This window comes from Sinocyclocheilus anshuiensis, unplaced genomic scaffold (assembly GCF_001515605.1).
Source record: "Sinocyclocheilus anshuiensis isolate Anshui unplaced genomic scaffold, SAMN03320099.WGS_v1.1 scaffold51, whole genome shotgun sequence".
Taxonomy (NCBI): domain Eukaryota; kingdom Metazoa; phylum Chordata; class Actinopteri; order Cypriniformes; family Cyprinidae; genus Sinocyclocheilus; species Sinocyclocheilus anshuiensis.
The window spans coordinates 4,759,048-4,776,675 of record NW_015548296.1 but is presented as its reverse complement, the minus strand read 5'-3'; the positions used below and the strand labels follow the sequence as shown (position 1 = coordinate 4,776,675).

At 36.3% G+C, this 17,628-nt stretch overlaps 2 protein-coding genes across 3 annotated transcripts in view; one reads left to right on the top strand and one right to left on the bottom strand.

Moving 5' to 3' along the window:
• The window catches only part of LOC107656072 (guanine nucleotide exchange factor DBS-like), a 79,612-nt gene that overhangs the window by 43,000 nt on the left and 18,984 nt on the right, over positions 1 to 17,628 (top strand). The window contains exons 16-27 of one of the 2 annotated variants that reach the window (XM_016443750.1): positions 7,516 to 7,582; positions 8,322 to 8,437; positions 9,633 to 9,702; positions 9,799 to 9,891; positions 11,485 to 11,577; positions 11,766 to 11,891; positions 12,026 to 12,247; positions 12,957 to 13,049; positions 13,289 to 13,367; positions 13,816 to 13,870; positions 14,959 to 15,056; positions 16,752 to 16,847. In XM_016443750.1, coding sequence (XP_016299236.1) covers positions 7,516 to 7,582; positions 8,322 to 8,437; positions 9,633 to 9,702; positions 9,799 to 9,891; positions 11,485 to 11,577; positions 11,766 to 11,891; positions 12,026 to 12,247; positions 12,957 to 13,049; positions 13,289 to 13,367; positions 13,816 to 13,870; positions 14,959 to 15,056; positions 16,752 to 16,847 — 1,208 coding nt within the window. The remainder of the gene's footprint in view (positions 1 to 7,515; positions 7,583 to 8,321; positions 8,438 to 9,632; positions 9,703 to 9,798; positions 9,892 to 11,484; positions 11,578 to 11,765; positions 11,892 to 12,025; positions 12,248 to 12,956; positions 13,050 to 13,288; positions 13,368 to 13,815; positions 13,871 to 14,958; positions 15,057 to 16,751; positions 16,848 to 17,628) is intronic. The other variant, XM_016443751.1, reaches the window with a different exon arrangement.
• On the bottom strand, positions 1,953 to 5,674 carry LOC107656073 (lactosylceramide 1,3-N-acetyl-beta-D-glucosaminyltransferase A). Its single transcript, XM_016443752.1, has 2 exons — positions 5,540 to 5,674; positions 1,953 to 3,468 (listed from the first exon to the last, which is right to left on the bottom strand). The coding sequence occupies exon 2, from the start codon at positions 3,207 to 3,209 to the stop codon at positions 2,070 to 2,072; it is 1,140 nt and encodes a 379-aa protein (XP_016299238.1). The 5' UTR covers positions 3,210 to 3,468; positions 5,540 to 5,674; the 3' UTR covers positions 1,953 to 2,069.

Genomic DNA, 17,628 nt, shown 5'->3' with positions numbered 1-17,628 from the left:
CACAACGCAGATACAGGTAAAACACCTGTAAAAAATCAATAAAGAAAAAAACGTAATATTAATTCAGTACATTGTGCTCTGTGTATGTTTTTTTTATTTTTTTTTTTACAGTGCAGTTATGTTGTTCACAGGGCTAAATTTACCTCTTATTGTGACATAGGCAAAAACATTTTTGGGTCCCTCTTCCTTATACTATTACCATCCAAAAACAGCAAACAACATTCATCATAATCTGTGGAAACCATTGCAGTGTTCTCTATCACAGAATCCCGTTGCTGATTACAAAATGTTGTTTTATTATACAGCTAGTAATGGAGGCTTGAGCTTTTAATATGCAGACTAATGCAGCTACTAGAGAGAGAGAGAGATTAAGTCTGAGTCTGTGCGTCTCTTAACCATGTCCGGCATGCTGCAGCTCTACCAATAGCGAATATGTTATATATTAATGCCTAGAATGCCAATGCATAAATGTGCTTGTGCATTTTAAGTTCCTGTTGCACATGTGTGCATGCAAATGCATTAAACAAATAGGGAAATTACTTTATACTACATTGATATTAGCACAGATGTCTTATTGAGTCAAACAACATACACTTTTATTAATGTCCCCACCCACAACCCAACCACAAGCTCTGCTCTTTAGCATTTTAGAAACCACTAAAACTTCACCGTAACAAAAACTCTTTCAAATGTCAAACACTTAACGCTAAGGGGTCTTTCTCTTTAAATAAATAAATAACAAAACAGCACGTCATTTCCACATTTACTGTCCTGATCCAGCCTTAAGCATGCTGAGAACTAAAAATGCCCTGTTTAGTTTCAATTAATGCAACCAAAATGATTCATGTAGTTTCAACACAGATGGATTAGGTAAACATACTTTTCAGTAATTGCGTTTCTTTAGCTTATTATAATTACCTAAACTTAATTCGCAGCAAAAATAATTTGAGTATAAGTTGTTGTTAATATAATCTAGAAAAAAAATTATGTGGTACAAGAGGAGTCAAAGAGGGTCAAACTGCTTTAAAAATGATGCAATTAACACTTTAATTGATTTTAATTCAGAATGATAGTGGGAAATAAAAACACTTATGGCAATATACATTTTTGGCAGTGTTTTCGCATACTGAAGCTTCATTCTTATTCTAATTATTCTTAGTGGTGATTCTTATTATATTCTGTAATACAGTAATTTCACATTACAGTATGAAGAATAATATTGTTTGTATTTGGTTGATGAGATTGAGGGTTAGTTGTCATGATAGTAATGTCACAATGCAATAAATCTCAAAAGGCTTTGATTTATTGTTGTAAAATGTAACTTGTTAAAATCCTCATTCACAAGTAGCACCATCAGTTCATTAAAATGTTTGAAAGCATATGACATTTGCAGCAGGAAAGAAAGTTAAGACACACTCTCTAATAGCATGCCACAGTGAAACATATACTTTCCTAGTAGCTAAATACAGTCTTAATACACAGGAGCTGAAACTAAGAATATGCTAAAATGTCGAAGCCCATTTCATCCCACAAAAATGATGGCTGTTATTAGGGCCATAAATGATTTTTTGCCAAGTGGCAGTATGTTCATGATGATAAAAACAATTTAAATAAATAAATAAATAAATTAAATGCTAATATTGCTTTTAATATTACTAGTATTAAGTATTAATTAAATGTTATTATTCATTTTCTCCTTATCCTTTTTTAGGTTTATAATTCTCATTCTCAGTTCATGATAATTCTTAGTATTTTTCATAACTGTAATCATACACTACAGTAAAATTACTATGATATTTTTTTCTACCATGACATAAATTATTTTGAAATAATATACCATTATTTGTCTTGCAATACAGAGATGAGAATCCCTCATTCCTGCTCTCTCGCCCTACACTGTCCATGAAAAATAAATAAATTAAAATAAAATTAAAAAAGTGCAAAACAAATGCTTAGGGCGCACAGCTTTTAACTTTATTGGGAACTGACAAAATGTTCAACATTTAAAGCAAAAGTAAACCAAAGAGAGAGAAAAAAAAAATGAAATACTGCTCGGACTTCACAGTGCGTCATGTAAAAGCTGCCATGCATGAATACGTGTTTGTAAAGTACGGCTTACAAAGCAGCGTCATTTTCACAGCCGTACAATAGAGTTTCCCAACCAGTCCAGACGAAATACTTTTTACCTGCGGGGCGGTCGCAACCTTCCACAGATACCGGATATCGTCCTCGTGTCCATGAGAGGTGATCATTTTTTCATAGATGCACGGGTGATAGGGCGTTTTCCCCTCACCCGAGAAATAAACGTGTTCCTGAGGCGAGACGCCCGCTGCAATGGCACAGATACCCATGAAGACGTCATCGATATACATAGAGGCGTTCAGAGACTGCGTGGCCTGATAGATTTTGGCTGCCACGTCGCCAGAGACCACGTACCCCGCCCCGGCGGTGTAATCTGGGTAGGAAGACCACTGGTACATGTCGAAGGGCATGTAGTATTTACTGTCCCTGCGGCGAACAGGAGGCGCCCCCCTGTGAACGTGGCCGACCCAAAGGTTGCGCACGTTCTGTCTTCTGAGGTCCTGAAGGTAGCGCACCAGGTTGGGCAAATGGATGAAGATGTCGTCATCTGCAGTCATGAGGAAACGGGCATGGGCGCAGTTTTCGTGCGTCCAGCGGAACTGAAGCAGCAGTTTCACAGTGAGGTTGTGGAACGTGTCAAGGAAGTCCTGCTGAACCAAGTCACCGTGGTTCATGTGCTCCTTGTGCAATTTGTCCTGCAGTGAGCTATCAAAGCGCACCACAGGGTGAACTCCCATAGCAAACACTAATTTTACGATAAAGCCCAGCTGGTGACTTATGTAGGACTCGTTGCCCCAAGTGGAGCGAATGGCCTGTCGTCTTCTGAAGTTTCCTGGGGAGGACTTCACGAAGAGGAGAAGCAGCACGTCTTTGTCTTTACAAACGCCCTCGTTGTTCAGCAAATAGGGGAAGCTACCAAACCTGGCGGCTTCCTTTGGACTGACGCTGAGGCTTTTGTTGATGAAATCGTAGCTGTTGATTAGGTAGCGGTAGGAGTAGGACTTCACATGGCTCACGACGCTGTGGTCCACGTGGTCCCAGCAAACCATAAGGACTGACATGACACAGCACATGGAGACAAGCTGTAGAAAATGCCATTTTCTCATCCTTCTGCAATTCATGAACATTCTGCTAAGCTGCGCACGCTCTCAACCCCTCTCTCTTGTCAAGTCCAGTAATGCAATCCAGATGTACTGCTCTCGATGATTTTCCAGGACTGGGTTTGCCTGAGTTCCATCGTAGTCATCTCAGTGCAGATGTGCTGGCCTACCGGAAGCGTTAACCCAAAACATTTTCCGCCTTTTTGTGTCCTTTTTCTTACACTTTACACAAAACGTCTGTCGGTCAAGAAAATCCACTGTATGGCATTAACACTGCATTTGTGTTCTGTAAAGAAAGAAGAATGATTATCTCAAAACAGGGATCGCAACGATTTAAAACTAAAAATGATTTAAAAAGACTAAAAATAATGACTAAAAATAAAAAAAATGACAAAAAAATATCAAAATAATAATAAAAAATGTAATATTTATTATATATTTAAACTCTAAACACTGTGTGTGTGTACTGGTATATATGGTTTATGAGGACACAAATGTGTATAATGACATGGGTACTACAGCGTAAACATGGTTTATGAGGACACTTCCTGTGTCCCCGTAAAACAAAAGGCTTAAAAAACATACAAAACTCTGTTTTATGAAATTCAAAAATTGCCAGTAGTTTTCTGTAAGGGGTAGGTTTAGGTGTAGGGTTGGTGTAGGGCGATAGAAAATACAGTTTATACAGTATAAAAACCATTATGCCTATGGAGAATCCCCGTAAACCACAAATGCAAGTGTGTGTGTGTGTGTGTGTTTACACACACTACCATTAATGAAAAATTGGGGTCAGTAAGATTTTTTTATTGAAAGGAGCTTCTTAGATGCTATCCAGTAGGGATGCACCGATACCACTTTTTCCAGTACTCGGGCGTTTGGTATCGGGGCATTTTAACGAGTACGAGTACAGGAGCTCAGTATCGGGCCCGATACCGGTATCGGTGCATGCCTACTATCCAGGGCTGCTAATATTTGATCAAAAATACAGTAAAAACATAAATATTCTAAAATATTATTACAATTTAAAATAACTGTTTTCTATTTTTGTATATTACATCTTATTGATTCCTGTGATGGCAAAGCTGAATTTTCAGCAGCCATTACTCCAGTCTTCAGTGTCACTTGATCCTTCAGAATTAATTTCTGATATTCTCAATCCTTTAGAATTCTTTTTTCAGGATTGTTTTCGGAATAAAACATTCAAAAGAACTGCGCTGATTTGAACTAGAAATCTTTTGAATAAACGTAAAAGCCTTTACTGTCACTTTTGATCAATTTAATGCATCCTTGCTAAAAAAAACAAAAAAAAAACTTTTAATTTCATTGCAGTCACTTATAAGCCATTTGCTTTCAAAACAACATTCCTCTTTAACAAATGCTGCCTGTTTGCATCATTTGTTGCGAGAGCTCATTGAAAACCTTGACCATGTGGGGAGACTCGGCGAATCGATCTTGTGAATGAAAGCAATCGTCGACTCAGCACTACGCTGAATAAAAGGATTTAAACCACCGAACACGCTGATGTGCTGAGTGCTGTACAAAACATTCACGACCGCGAAAAGACCATTACAGCAGCAAATCTACTCAAAAGGCGCAACACAACAACAATGCATGTCATAATATCCCACACCCTAAACAGCCGAGTGCCAGGAGCAGAAGGGATTGTATGACAAACTGGATCACTTGCTCATACCAGCCGCTCTGTGCAATTATTAGTTTCACATTAATCTGCATGACCATCCATCCCATTTTTAGTCATTTTGATTAAAACTTGCCTACATATATTTCATTATTACAAATAAAGTTTATATACATAAAAAGATTGTTAATGTAGATTTGAATACATTCTGCTTTGCGTTACAAGTGAAACTGGTTACCTTCACTACATTTTCATTTTCACATGTGAATTTATTCAGTAACTTCAACACTGTTTCATGTTGACATGCCTTTAAAAAGTAAATTTAATCTTCATGACCTGTTCAACTCCTCTGTTTAATATGCTCATATAACTCACCTTATCTAACAGTTTTGCCCACTATATCTCAGTGATCACAATCTCTTTCTTTTGATATGTTATCATCAGCTGTGTGTATTTCATTTGCATTTTAAATATCATAAAACACTCCCTAAGTGACTCATTTGAAAACCACTACAAGCTAAAGTTCATATTTTAATAGCACAGTCAATCATATGATACTGACACCGTGTTTAAAAGAACAGACTTTTAGGCTTGGTGCTATCATTCATCCCCCCCAACTGACACAACAGTGGAAAGACCTTTTGCACTTCCAAAAGTTAAATCTCTTAGCTTTTTTTCCAGAAAGATCTCCACACTTAGTCAAAAACATATGACTTACCATTGAGGCCCATCCATGATGTAGTAAATGTGCAAAAGTATTTGTTTTTAAGCCCTGGACCTCAGTCGTATTGTGGCAGCTGTACTGAAAGCAGTAGTGTGTAGCTGCTGGTGGAGCTTGTATTTGAACGGGAATGTTTCCTGATGGGTGGGGAGGGGGGAAAAGTACATGCCTCTTCTTAAACATTGGCCAACTTTATCATACGAACAAACTGAAAAGAAAGACTTCTCTGACAGAATCGTGGAATTTGGGTCATCTGATTCACATAAGCAGACTACACCTCAGCACAATAAATGCAATTCATCTGTGTTAGAGGAGAAGTGGATAAGGGTCAATATCACTGTAGGGTGCCTTTTGGTGTCCTGTATATAACTCATTTGCCATGATAACCTAATATAAAAATGACTATGAAAGTGTGTTATATTAGGCTAAGTTTTTATATTAACAACAAAAGCATTATTTGGCTCTTTAGATACATTTTCTAGATTTTTGTTTTGTTTTGTGTAAGAGGATGTGTTATTTTGCTATGTCCCATGCACTGCTCATTAAATTTGAATAATAGTAGAATAATGTCAAATCATAAACTTAAAAAAAAAAAATTCCTATTAATATTTTGTTAAATAAGAGATTACTCAATTTGAGTGTATTGATCATTTAGTAATAAAAACTAGGGATGGGCGTATCGATCCGAAGTATCGATATTGACGCGAGTATCGAAAGTATCGATACTCAAACAAAAAATATAGATACTAAGGTGTGTTTTATTTACCAGTGATTTAGTTTATTTAACAACAAAAAAATAATGCGTACAATATGCATTGAATTGCACGAATACCCTTTGTTAGCGAGTAATTGTGTAGGATAGAACTATTTTCCTGCTCATCTGAACACACGCAAATGTTGCAAGACATAACTAATCAATCAGAGAGCGTTCACTCACTCCTGACAGTGCATTCAAACAGGGCTGCGTTTCCCAAAAGTATCATAAGAAAGCATTAAAGCTTTTGGGAACGGCAGCCCTGAACAATGCTTATCAGAGGACAGAAGGACAGAGTTATTTCACAATAAACCAACTGAAATTGTAGCCTACATAGTTTGTGCAATTGCAGTTATTTAAATCGAACGTTGAAAGGTAATATTGATCATGTTCAATTATGTAATGTTAATAGAAATCATACACTGTCAGATTAAAAAGGCAAAAAACATATTTGAACCATGTGTAAACAAAAAATATAACCTAAGTTACCATTAAGGCGTATTGAATGTTAAAATGCGTTTTAAACAAAAAGTTAAGTGATTATCATTACCCATTTTACTCTTAGTAATTTAATAATTTAATAAATTTCATAATTTAAAAGTTTAGTTCAGAAGTATCGAATCGGTATCGATATCGACGATACTGCCTTGAAAAATATCGGTATCGTATCGAAAACAAAATAAGTGGTATCGCCCATCCCTAATAAAAACTATATTTTTTTTTAATAAAAAAGAAGAGTTTGTCCATGTCCCTTGAATGGTTGTGCACCCTGTCGTATTGGGGAATTCGCCCCTTTAAGAAAAGGCCATCCCTTTTAGTGACATCAGGACAACAGATTTTATGTCTCTTCAGTGGCGGGAATTTCAACGGCTGAGGTGAATAAGTTGGTGTCTTTTCATTTGACAAATTTTCTTCGTACGAGTTTGCTTACTTGCTTTGCCAAAGCTTAACATGTCAACCCTGTCGGCATAAAATATGCCAGAAGTGATTCGAATACAGTATTTTCAAAATATGTACATTTAAATATACCAAATTCTCTTCAACAACCAGACTAAATATTCAGCTAGTCACAGTTCGTTGTAAGATATGCTAATTGGCGCTCAAATACTCAAGTACATACTGAAGCTTCCGTCTTAAACAGTGCCTCTCATCACACCGATGTTCTGACCTTTGTTTGACAAAATAATGAAAGCTTTTTTGTTTTGCCCTTTCTCAACAGCCACATAATGAATGAATTGATTGAGACGGAGAGGCTGTACGTGGAAGAGCTGCAGAGCATCATAGAGGTACATGTATCTGAAATTAAAGAAACAGGAAATGTTGCAAAAATGCACGCATTGTAAATACATGTACTGTTCAAAATGTTGGTTTCAGTAAGATTTTTTTTTTTTTTGAGAAATGGATGCTTTAATTTAGCAATGATGCATTAAATTGATAATTGACAGTATAGACTTTACAAAAGATTTAGATTTAAAATGAATGCAAATGAATTCAAATGATTTTCTTTTTATTTTATTTTTTTGTTGTTGTTGTTCATCTAAGAATCCTGAAAAAATGCACCACAGTTTCCACGAAAATATTAAGCAGCACAATTGTTTTCAACATTGATATAATAATAAGAATGTCTCTTGAGCAGCAAATCAGCATATTAGAATGATTTCTTAAGAATCGTCTGACGCTAAAAAGTAGTAATGGATGCTGAAAATTCAGTTTTGCATCACAGGAATAAATTAAATTTTTAAAACATTAAATGTTGTAATAATGTTTCAAAAATGTTAAAAATTTTATAAATTGCTCAGAATCTCACACAGCTCATACAAATAACAAAAAAAGACTGATTTTTAGCAGCTGGTCCTAGCCCGCGATTTGTCAGATTAATAAGTATTTGCTGAAGTTCAGTTGTTCAAGTAATGTAAATGTATGTCAAAACAAGTGCATCAGCTGTAGTTATATTAGTTAAACATCTGTTGTGCAGTGTTGAAATAATTGACTGTGGTTTTGTTTGTCGTGTTTATTTTTGTGCAGGGATATGCCGCTGCACTGGATGACCCCGAGCTGATCTATTTGATCCCTCCATCTTTGGAAAACAAGAAGGAAGTACTCTTTGGAAATCTGCCTGAAATCTACGTATTTCACCAGAAGTAAGGAAACGGAAACTTTTTGACACATGTCGTAATTTCCAACTTAAGGACATTATAGGCAGTTTCTAGCTGGTCAGGACTAAGGTAGACCACCTTGGACAAGCAACAAACTTGCTACCGTACCACTTGGTTGATCAGTTTGCACCAGCTACGTAGAAACCAGCTGCCATGTTCCGAAACCCGCTAGCAGCTCAAGCTGGATTTTCCAGAAGGGACTGCGCCCATGTCCAGTATGAGCCAGACCCTCCCCCAACGTGACCCCACATTCCTGACGAGACTCTTAGGACAACTGGTTAGGCTAGTTTCTTTTCTGATGCTTCCCTATAGTGGAAACTTCACACCCTAATCATCTTATCCACAAGAGTTTTTTGAATAGTGAGCCAGAGACAAACAATAGTATGTCGGGAATGGAGGTGTGGTGGGTTTTGTGGCTTGAGATATTGGATTGTCACTAAAAGTCCATAGGGGTTTTGCGGGCCTGTTGTTCGGCTGGCCTCATGCTACCGATTATTGTTGTAGAGTTCATTGTCTCCCACCTGGTGTCGAGTTACAGCAAAGTCCAGGATTATGACAATAACAACCCCCATAGCGGGTTTGTGTGTCTGTCTCCCCATATGTCTTTCCTCAGCACCTGCTTCTACCGCGTCAATCGGGTGCAGATAAACAGCCGCTAATCATTGCCCATCATTCCCAGCTGCAGCCTTGTTTTTGTGCTTTTACAGTCACTGAAACATGTCATCATGTCAGTAATGAAAAGCGTGAGTCCTCAGAGGCTTTTGTGTGTGTTGTTGATATTGGATATGCTGTATTGATTTGTTTGACAGACATGAAATATAAACAGGCTTTTCTTAGGAATAATCATGTAAAGATTCAGTGAAAGGAGAGCAGAGGGATAGTTCACCCAAAAATTGTGTAATTTCTCACATGATTTTCATTATATGTAAAATCAAAGGTGAAGTTTAGAAGAATGTTAATGCTACGCTTTCCCATATAATGAAAGTGAATGGTGACCAAAAATTGGACATAAAATATTATATTATATTGTATTATATTATATTATTTTTATTGTGCTTCTTTGTGGTTTTTGGAGCTTTACAGTCTCTGGTCCTGGAAAAGAGCCGTGTGAACTGCTTTTCCCTGCCTTTTGTCCACTCATTACCTTCAGTCATTCATTTGTTCCATTCTATTTTGACAGGACTTTTCTCAAAGAGCTAGAAAATTCTGTGGAAAAGCCGGAGTTAGTAGGAACATGTTTTTTGAAGCGGGTGAGTGACGTTATGGTGATGTGCTCTGTGAAATACAGTACAACTATAGTATGTGAAATGGGATCCTAAGACTTGTCTCCATCTGCTGTCTTACAGAAGGAAGAGTTACAAATTTATGAGAAATATTGTCAGAATAAGCTGCGATCGGAGGCTTTGTGGCGGCAGTGTGGGGACAGTATGTTCTTTCAGGTGAGGCTTATATAAGCACACCTATATATACACAGTATACTATTCAAAAGTTTGGGGTCAGTAAGATGTTTTTTAAATAAATGCAGCCTTGGTGAACATAAGAGAGGTCATTATGTAATCAAAAATGCAGTAATATTGTGAAATATTAATATAATTTGAAAAACCTTTTTACTATTTCAATCCATTTTAAAATGTAATTTATTTCTGTTACGCAAAGCTACATTTTCAGCGTCATTCCTCATTCTGATATGCTCATTTTCTGATCAAGTAACAATTATTATTATTGTCAATATTGGAAACAGTTGTGCTGTGTAATATATTTGTGGAAAACAGTGAAACATTTTTTTCAGGATTCTATACATTCTAATTAGGGGTTGGAACGGTTCAACTTACGGTTCGGTTCGTATCACGGTTTTAGAGTCACGGTTTCGGAATGGTTCGGTATGTGCTATGTTTAGGAAAAACTATACTGTCAAATAAAAATAAGGAAAATAAGAATAATCTATCTAACTAAAGGCAACAGCACAAATAAATACAATAGAGTAAAGATACAAATAAAATAAACAGTGATTTTCAGTTTTTTTTTAGGTAGGTCTAACATTAGTTTTTAGGTTCAGAAATTGAATAAAGTAATGAAATGTAAAACAGCAGTGCATATTTGACTGTATAAATTAAAGGTGAATCTTTATTAAAGTTACAAAAGCTATTCAATCAAGAGCAGTGAGTGATTTCTTTTTTTGTTGCTGTTTGATTAATATTAAGAAAGTGCTGTCACTTTAAGAGAATGCACTGATCCAGTGCACTGATACAGTACGTTCAGCCGGCTATGTCTGCTATAGGATACTTACCAAGACGGGCATTTTGACATAATGTTTGTGTGAATTTGTCCATTTAAACAATACTTCAGAGAGAGATTAATATTTGAGCGCGTTCTGAGGCACGGGTTTGCGCGCTTCGGATGAACGCACACACAAATCTTCCCACTGCGCGCGCGAGCTCGCATCCTCTGGCTGAGACTGGCTCTTAAATGTTTAAACTGGCAAAGCTTAAATGAGTTTAGATTAAACACAGATATCAACGTGTGCTGTTCAGGTCTCACCTGTGCGCGTGCGCTATCAGCACCTGGGTGATGACGGAATAAATGCTCATATTCCATCATACGGCATTCGCATTGAACAAGAGTGAATGGTTTGTCCACTTTTTTTTTTTTTCATCGCTGTTGTTGTAATGTATTTGGAAGCCAGAATGCGCATCCATCAACAGAAACATATATTAGCCGAACCCTGTTTGTTTTACGTGTTATTTATAGCAAACCATATTACAGATAAGTTGAACCGCAGTCCTAGCGCGTGCCGAACCGTGTGGAGAACCGTATGGTTAGATTTTTTTCCGCGAACCGTTCCACCCCTAATTCTGATACTCACTTTTGATCAGTCCTTGCTAAATAAAAGTAAATTTTCTTACAAAAAAATTTTTATTTATTGACCCCAAACTTTTTTAATTTTTTTTACTAAACAAGAGTCCCTTCCCTAGTAGAAGACAACTAGCTCCCTTTCAAATGTTAAAAGAGTTTTTAATGATTTTTGAACGTAGGAGTGTCAAAAAAGGTTGGACCACAAGCTTTCATTAGATGCGTATCTGCTAAAGCCTGTGCAGAGAATCACCAAGTACCAGCTGATGTTAAAGGTAAGTCTTTTCCCATCTTTTTCAGTTTGTTGCATATGTTTGTTTGTATATCAAGGTGGAGATCTCTCAGTTGACTTTTTATTGATTTTAAATTACGCTAATATACTAACCCTTAACTTTCACCCATTTTACATGTAAAATAAGACATTGTTTTTTCACACACATTTCTTGATCCACTCATTTTACAGGAGATGCTGAAGTGCAGTAAGAACTCAGAGGGCACCGCAGAACTGGAGGAAGCTCTGGCCACAATGCTGGATATCATCAAATCAGTCAATGACTCCATGCATCAGATCGCCATTACTGGTTTTGAGGTTTCTGCACATTACATTATGTGTATCACAATAATTTGCATGTTGAACAGATACGGTATTTGAAGGTCAATATTTTGCATGGTGTGCACCTGCTTTTGTGTGTGTGCTAATTTAAGTCTCATATGTGATTTCAGGGCAATCTGAATGATTTGGGAAAACTGCTCATGCAGGGATCATTTAATGTTTGGACAGACCACAAGAAAGGTCACAGTAAAGTGAAGGACTTGGCACGCTTCAAACCCATGCAGAGACATCTCTTCCTCTACCACAAAATGCTTTTGTTCTGCAAGAAACGTGAGGAGACATCTGATGGCCATGAGAAATCCCCCTCCTACAGTTTCAAACACTCATTAAAGGTGGGACCGACACCATCAGAGATTTGTGCATGAAAGTAATGAAATAGTTAACATCTGGCTGTACAGAATGAGCTTCATATCTTACACTGAAGGCATATTTTGTCCTTGAACAACGTGGCAATTCCTATTTGCTCTAAGTTCTCATTTATTTTCAGAGCAAGTATTTGACATCTTGATTGTGACATGAGACATCAATTAAAACAATCCCTAGTAGTTGTCAGCTGGTTGTGCCTCAGGTTTTACATTAAGTGGTGATTTAACACACACACACACACACACACACACACACACACACACACACACACACACACACACACAGACATGTGTATTTGTGTGTGTGTGTGTGTATATACATGTAGATTTAAATTTAGATTTAATTATTTGATGAAATTTATAATTTTTTCCTCTTTTTATCCTCTTTTTTTTTTAGAGTTGATAAGCCTATTTATTTAATATACTGTCATAATATTGTAAATAATCTTATGTATAGCATTTTTTCCATGCTGATTTGACCCTGTCATAAGAAATTTGTGTCTAATTTTGAGTCATGACTTCGCTATAGAGCAATCATTTCCATCTAAATCATTATCAGTGTATCAAAATGATGAATAGTGAATTATATGTGGGCCACGCTAAAAATAAATACATTTTAGATCATATTATATTTGATAAGTTGAGAAACTGATCAGTGATGTGTTTTTTCTCTCAGATGAGCTCGGTGGGAATCACAGAAAATGTAAAGGGAGATATCAAGAAGTTTGAAATCTGGTACAATGGTAGAGAGGAAGTTTACATTGTTCAGGTACAGGACACAATTTTTTTTTTTTATTAACAACATAAATAATTTTGAGTATGCAAAGTGGGGTCCAAACATATAAAAAGATTTCTATTGACCAAATGTGAGGCTCTTATTTTCTGAAAATAATTCTCTATTGTTTTCTGAAAGCACCATGTTGTTCCATCTGTTGGCCATGAGAGGGAACTGTTGTCCCACAGCAGAAAGGTTCCCATTGTTATAACAGGTCCTACATTTTCTGTCAGGCCCCTTCGATGGAAGTGAAGAACACGTGGGTGTCAGAGATCCGCAAAGTCTTAACAAGCCAGCTGGAAGCCTGCCGAGGTATTTCTGAGCAAACCTCCTTAAACTCTCCCTTCACGCAAACTCGGTCTACTAAAAAACTTGTTACAAACTACCCTGGAGAAAACATGATTCAACTACCACGTAAAGCCAAAATTAATTGAGTTGACAATGACAACCTGAATCAACCACATCTTCCTAACTTTTTTTGCATAAAAAATATTTATGCAGCTCTTCTCAGAGCTTCGAAACACCTAAAGAGAGAATTGGGCTGTTATGTGGATCTATCGGATGGAGATATATGTTATCTCAAGTTTTTAGTTTTCATGGTTGCTTAGTAAAGGCACTGAAATCAACATCAAAGACCAAACGAATCCTGGAGGTGTTTTGTGTGCTGTGTGAATATAGTATGTGAACATTGAATAACCTCTGCATGACTTCTCTCTCTCTCTCTCTCTCTCTCTCTCACACACACACACATATGGCATAGAAGCCAGTCAACTCCATCAGAAGATTACAGAGAACATCTACCATGCTCCTATGAGGTATTTTTATAGCCATTTTTTTATTTTGCTATTATTTAACTGGCCCCAATGTTGTGTTTAGTGGATGTACTGTAAAGTCAACTTCCCTTATATTTACACAAGTGTTGAGTAACCATGGGTGTAGTTCTTCACAATAATGTTTGACACCCAGAAAGTTTTAATAAATAATTTTATATTTTGAACAGCATATCGTTTTGCTCTAGTACTGTAGTTTTATCTCCTCCTAGCTCCAAAACTGTCTCTATTCAGTAGCTTTATTTTCACAGCTGTCTGCATCTAATAACAAACCAAATTACTCTTTGTTTGTACTTGCAAACATAATATTTACTTATGGTGGATATAATACACTTCTGATTAATGCTGTACTAAGCACATTAAAAAGACAAAGATTATTTAGATTTCTACAAACTACAATATTGTTTTATGGAAATTAGGCTAATCTGTTTACTTGATCTAATGTAAGAATATGACCAAATCCTGATTAATATCGAAACATTCTTGTGTATTAAAAATGTCTTATTTTAATATATGTTATAATATATGTTATGGCAAAGCTGAATTTTCAGCGTCATCATTACTCCAGTCTTCAAGGTCACATGATCCTTCAGAAATTATTCTGATATGCTGATTTGCTGCTCAAGAAGCATTTCTTCTTATTATCAGTGTTGAAAACAATTGTGCTGCTTCATATTTTTTGTGGAATCTGTTATAAATTTTTTGGGATTCATTGATGAATAGAAAGATAAGAGGGGAAGTTAAGAGGGGAAGTATTTATTTGCAATAAAATAATTTGATGCCCTTACTATGTACGTAACATTTGATCAGTTCAATAAATCCTTGCTGAATAAAAGTATTCATTAAAAAAAACAAAAAAACAACTTACTAAACCCAAACTTGTGAACAGTAGTGTATATGCTTATATAGTTTTTACAGTTTTAAATGCAACTTTTTGGTGAAATACTTTGATTGAAAATTGCTTGTGCTCTCTTTCTGCATGGGGCCACTGTATGCATGCAAACACATATTCTTGTGACATTTGCATCAGTTTTTTTACCGTTGTGTTCTGCTGACTTTGCTTTTATTGACAGAAATATGCGCAAAACAGCTCTCCGGCAGTCTGACTCTTCCAGTCCTGAAACAGGCTACAGGCGTGGTGATACAGGCCCAAATATGCGTCAAAAACGAGGTGAGAGCCCTTATAAATCTCTTATAAAGGCAACCGTTTCTCTAACCAACCAAACAAGCAGAAGTATTCGCCCTTCAGAGCCTCCAGCGGTCAACAAGCACTTTAATTTTCACTACTCATTTGTAGTGAAAGGCTATTTTTCACCGAGTTTTGTCTGTCTTCTTCTCTCCTACTTACTTTTTAACCATTTATTGCATTTTCCTTAATTAGGCCATTATCTCTAATCTCTGCTGTAATGGCTGTAAAATTGCCAACGGGTAATTGGTTACTGGTAAGTACTTCAAAGCTCTATTCCCCTTGGCAAGGTATTTTTGAGATGAAGCTCCGTTATAATGCTGAACGTATTGAGTCCTCTGCCGTTTCAGTCGGTCAGTCTGACCTGGACTGCTCTTGTGGAGGTGGTTTGGGGTAAATATCGCTCGGTTTGGTCTTACTGTCCTGTCAGGTTGCAGATTCTGAGTGAGTAAAGGATTGTGAGAGGTGTTTAGTTCCTCTGAGGATAGAAGTCCTCTCTGTGCTGACCCAGCGCCCCTGACAAACCCAGCCTGGAGGCAGAGGATTACGAGTCTCTGACCTGAGCTGGAGATGTTTTACACTTCTAAACATGACTCACCTTAGTCTTTGATGCCTCTGATACATCCATTATGGTATAGATTGATGCTTTTTTTCAAAGGCTGCTGCCATTGCAATATCTAGAGAGCATAATATAATATAATGCAGATATTGTACAATTTATTCACACAAATGAAATGAACATGAGATATTTATTTACTTTAACAAATATGTTTTAGGATAATTGTACTTTTAAATAAAGTACTATTTATTTGCTTAAAATCAAAATATGCAAATCAAAATATAAAAGTTAGGTTTTTAAAGATTGGATTTAAAGATTAACAGTTTTGTTTTTAAAAGTGTAATTTAAGATTTTTTTTAAATGCTTTTGAAAAAATGTGTTTTAAGCTCACCAATAATGCATTTATTTTAATCAAAATTCATTAAAATGGTAAATTGTGAAATATGATTACAATTTAAAATAACTGTTTTCTATTTTAATACATTTTAAAATATAATTTATTTCTGTCATGACAAAGCTGAATTTTCAGTGTCATTACTCCAGTCTTCACTCTCACATGATTTTTTAGAAATCTTTCTAATATACTGATTTGCTGCTCAAGACATGTTTATTATTATTATTATCGATGTTGTGCTGCTTAATATTTTTGCTGAAACCATGAAACATTTTTTTAGGATTCTTTGATGAATAGAAAGTTCAAAAGAACAGCATTTATTTATAATAATAAAAAAAAAACCTTTGTAGAATAATAAATGTCTTTACTTATTTTAAGACCAGTTTTATCATTCAATCAAACCTCCAGGAACTTTTCTTTTAAATATGTCAAATATGTGTCTTCTGCTGTATGTTTGTATACAGTATGACATGACTTATACATGTAGAATGAGATCCTGAATCTTGTTTTGTTTCAAAGATGGTCTAACATCTGGATAAATGGGGAAACATAACACCCAATATCACCTGAAGGGGTTAATACAACAAAAACAGCATATATGGGCCGCTCCATCACAGACAAAACGATTATTTTTCATGACAGATCCTTTTCCCTGCTGTTCACCTCACCCTCCACCATTTTCTATCTGCTGCTTTAACCGCAGCCCTGTCCTCCTCTCCTCTTCTAGCTGACGCTTCCGTCAGCCTCGGCTCGGAGCGATCTGCTCTCGCTAGAAAGCGCTTCACCTTACAGGGCTTGTCAAACCGCAGGTCTCTCCCCGCAGGTAACAGAACAGCATCATGGCTCATCTCTATTCGGACTCATCCATCATCTCATCCTGGTGTGTGCCTGTTGTCCCTGTTGTTAAAATTCATTGTCATCACTCTGTCAGTCGTCTCCAAGATCACTTAAGCCTTTTTTCCGACGTGAGTGACTTCTGAAAGAAACGTGGGACCCTCAAGAGCTTTGTCATCGCAGAATATTTGAATTCTCAGAGAATCTGAATTGTATGCAAAGCAAGTCAGCCTCTTCAAGCTTAAGCAAACGTCATAGTGTAGTGTTACACTGAGCTTACACTATTCTATTATCACTTTATTTTGGTCTATCTATCTATCTATCTGTCTGTCTGTCTGTCTTCATTAGATGACTTACTATTATCACTTCATTGGTCTATGTCTGTCTGTCTATGTGTCTGTCTGTCTGTCTGTCTGTCTTCATTAGATGACTTACTATTATCACTTCATTGGTCTATATCTATCTATCTATCTGTCTGTCTGTCTGTCTTCATTAGATGACTTACTATAATCACTTTATTGATCTATCTATCTGTCTGTCTGTCTGTCTGTCTTTATAAGATGACTTACTATTATCACTTTATTGGTCTATCTATCTATCTATCTATCTATCTATCTATCTATATCTATCTATCATCTATCTATCTGTCTCTCTGTCTATCTATATCCATCTATCATCTATCTATCTATCTATCTAATCTAATCTATCTATCATCTATCTATCTATCTATCTATCTATCTATCTATCTATCTATCTATCTATCGTTCTAT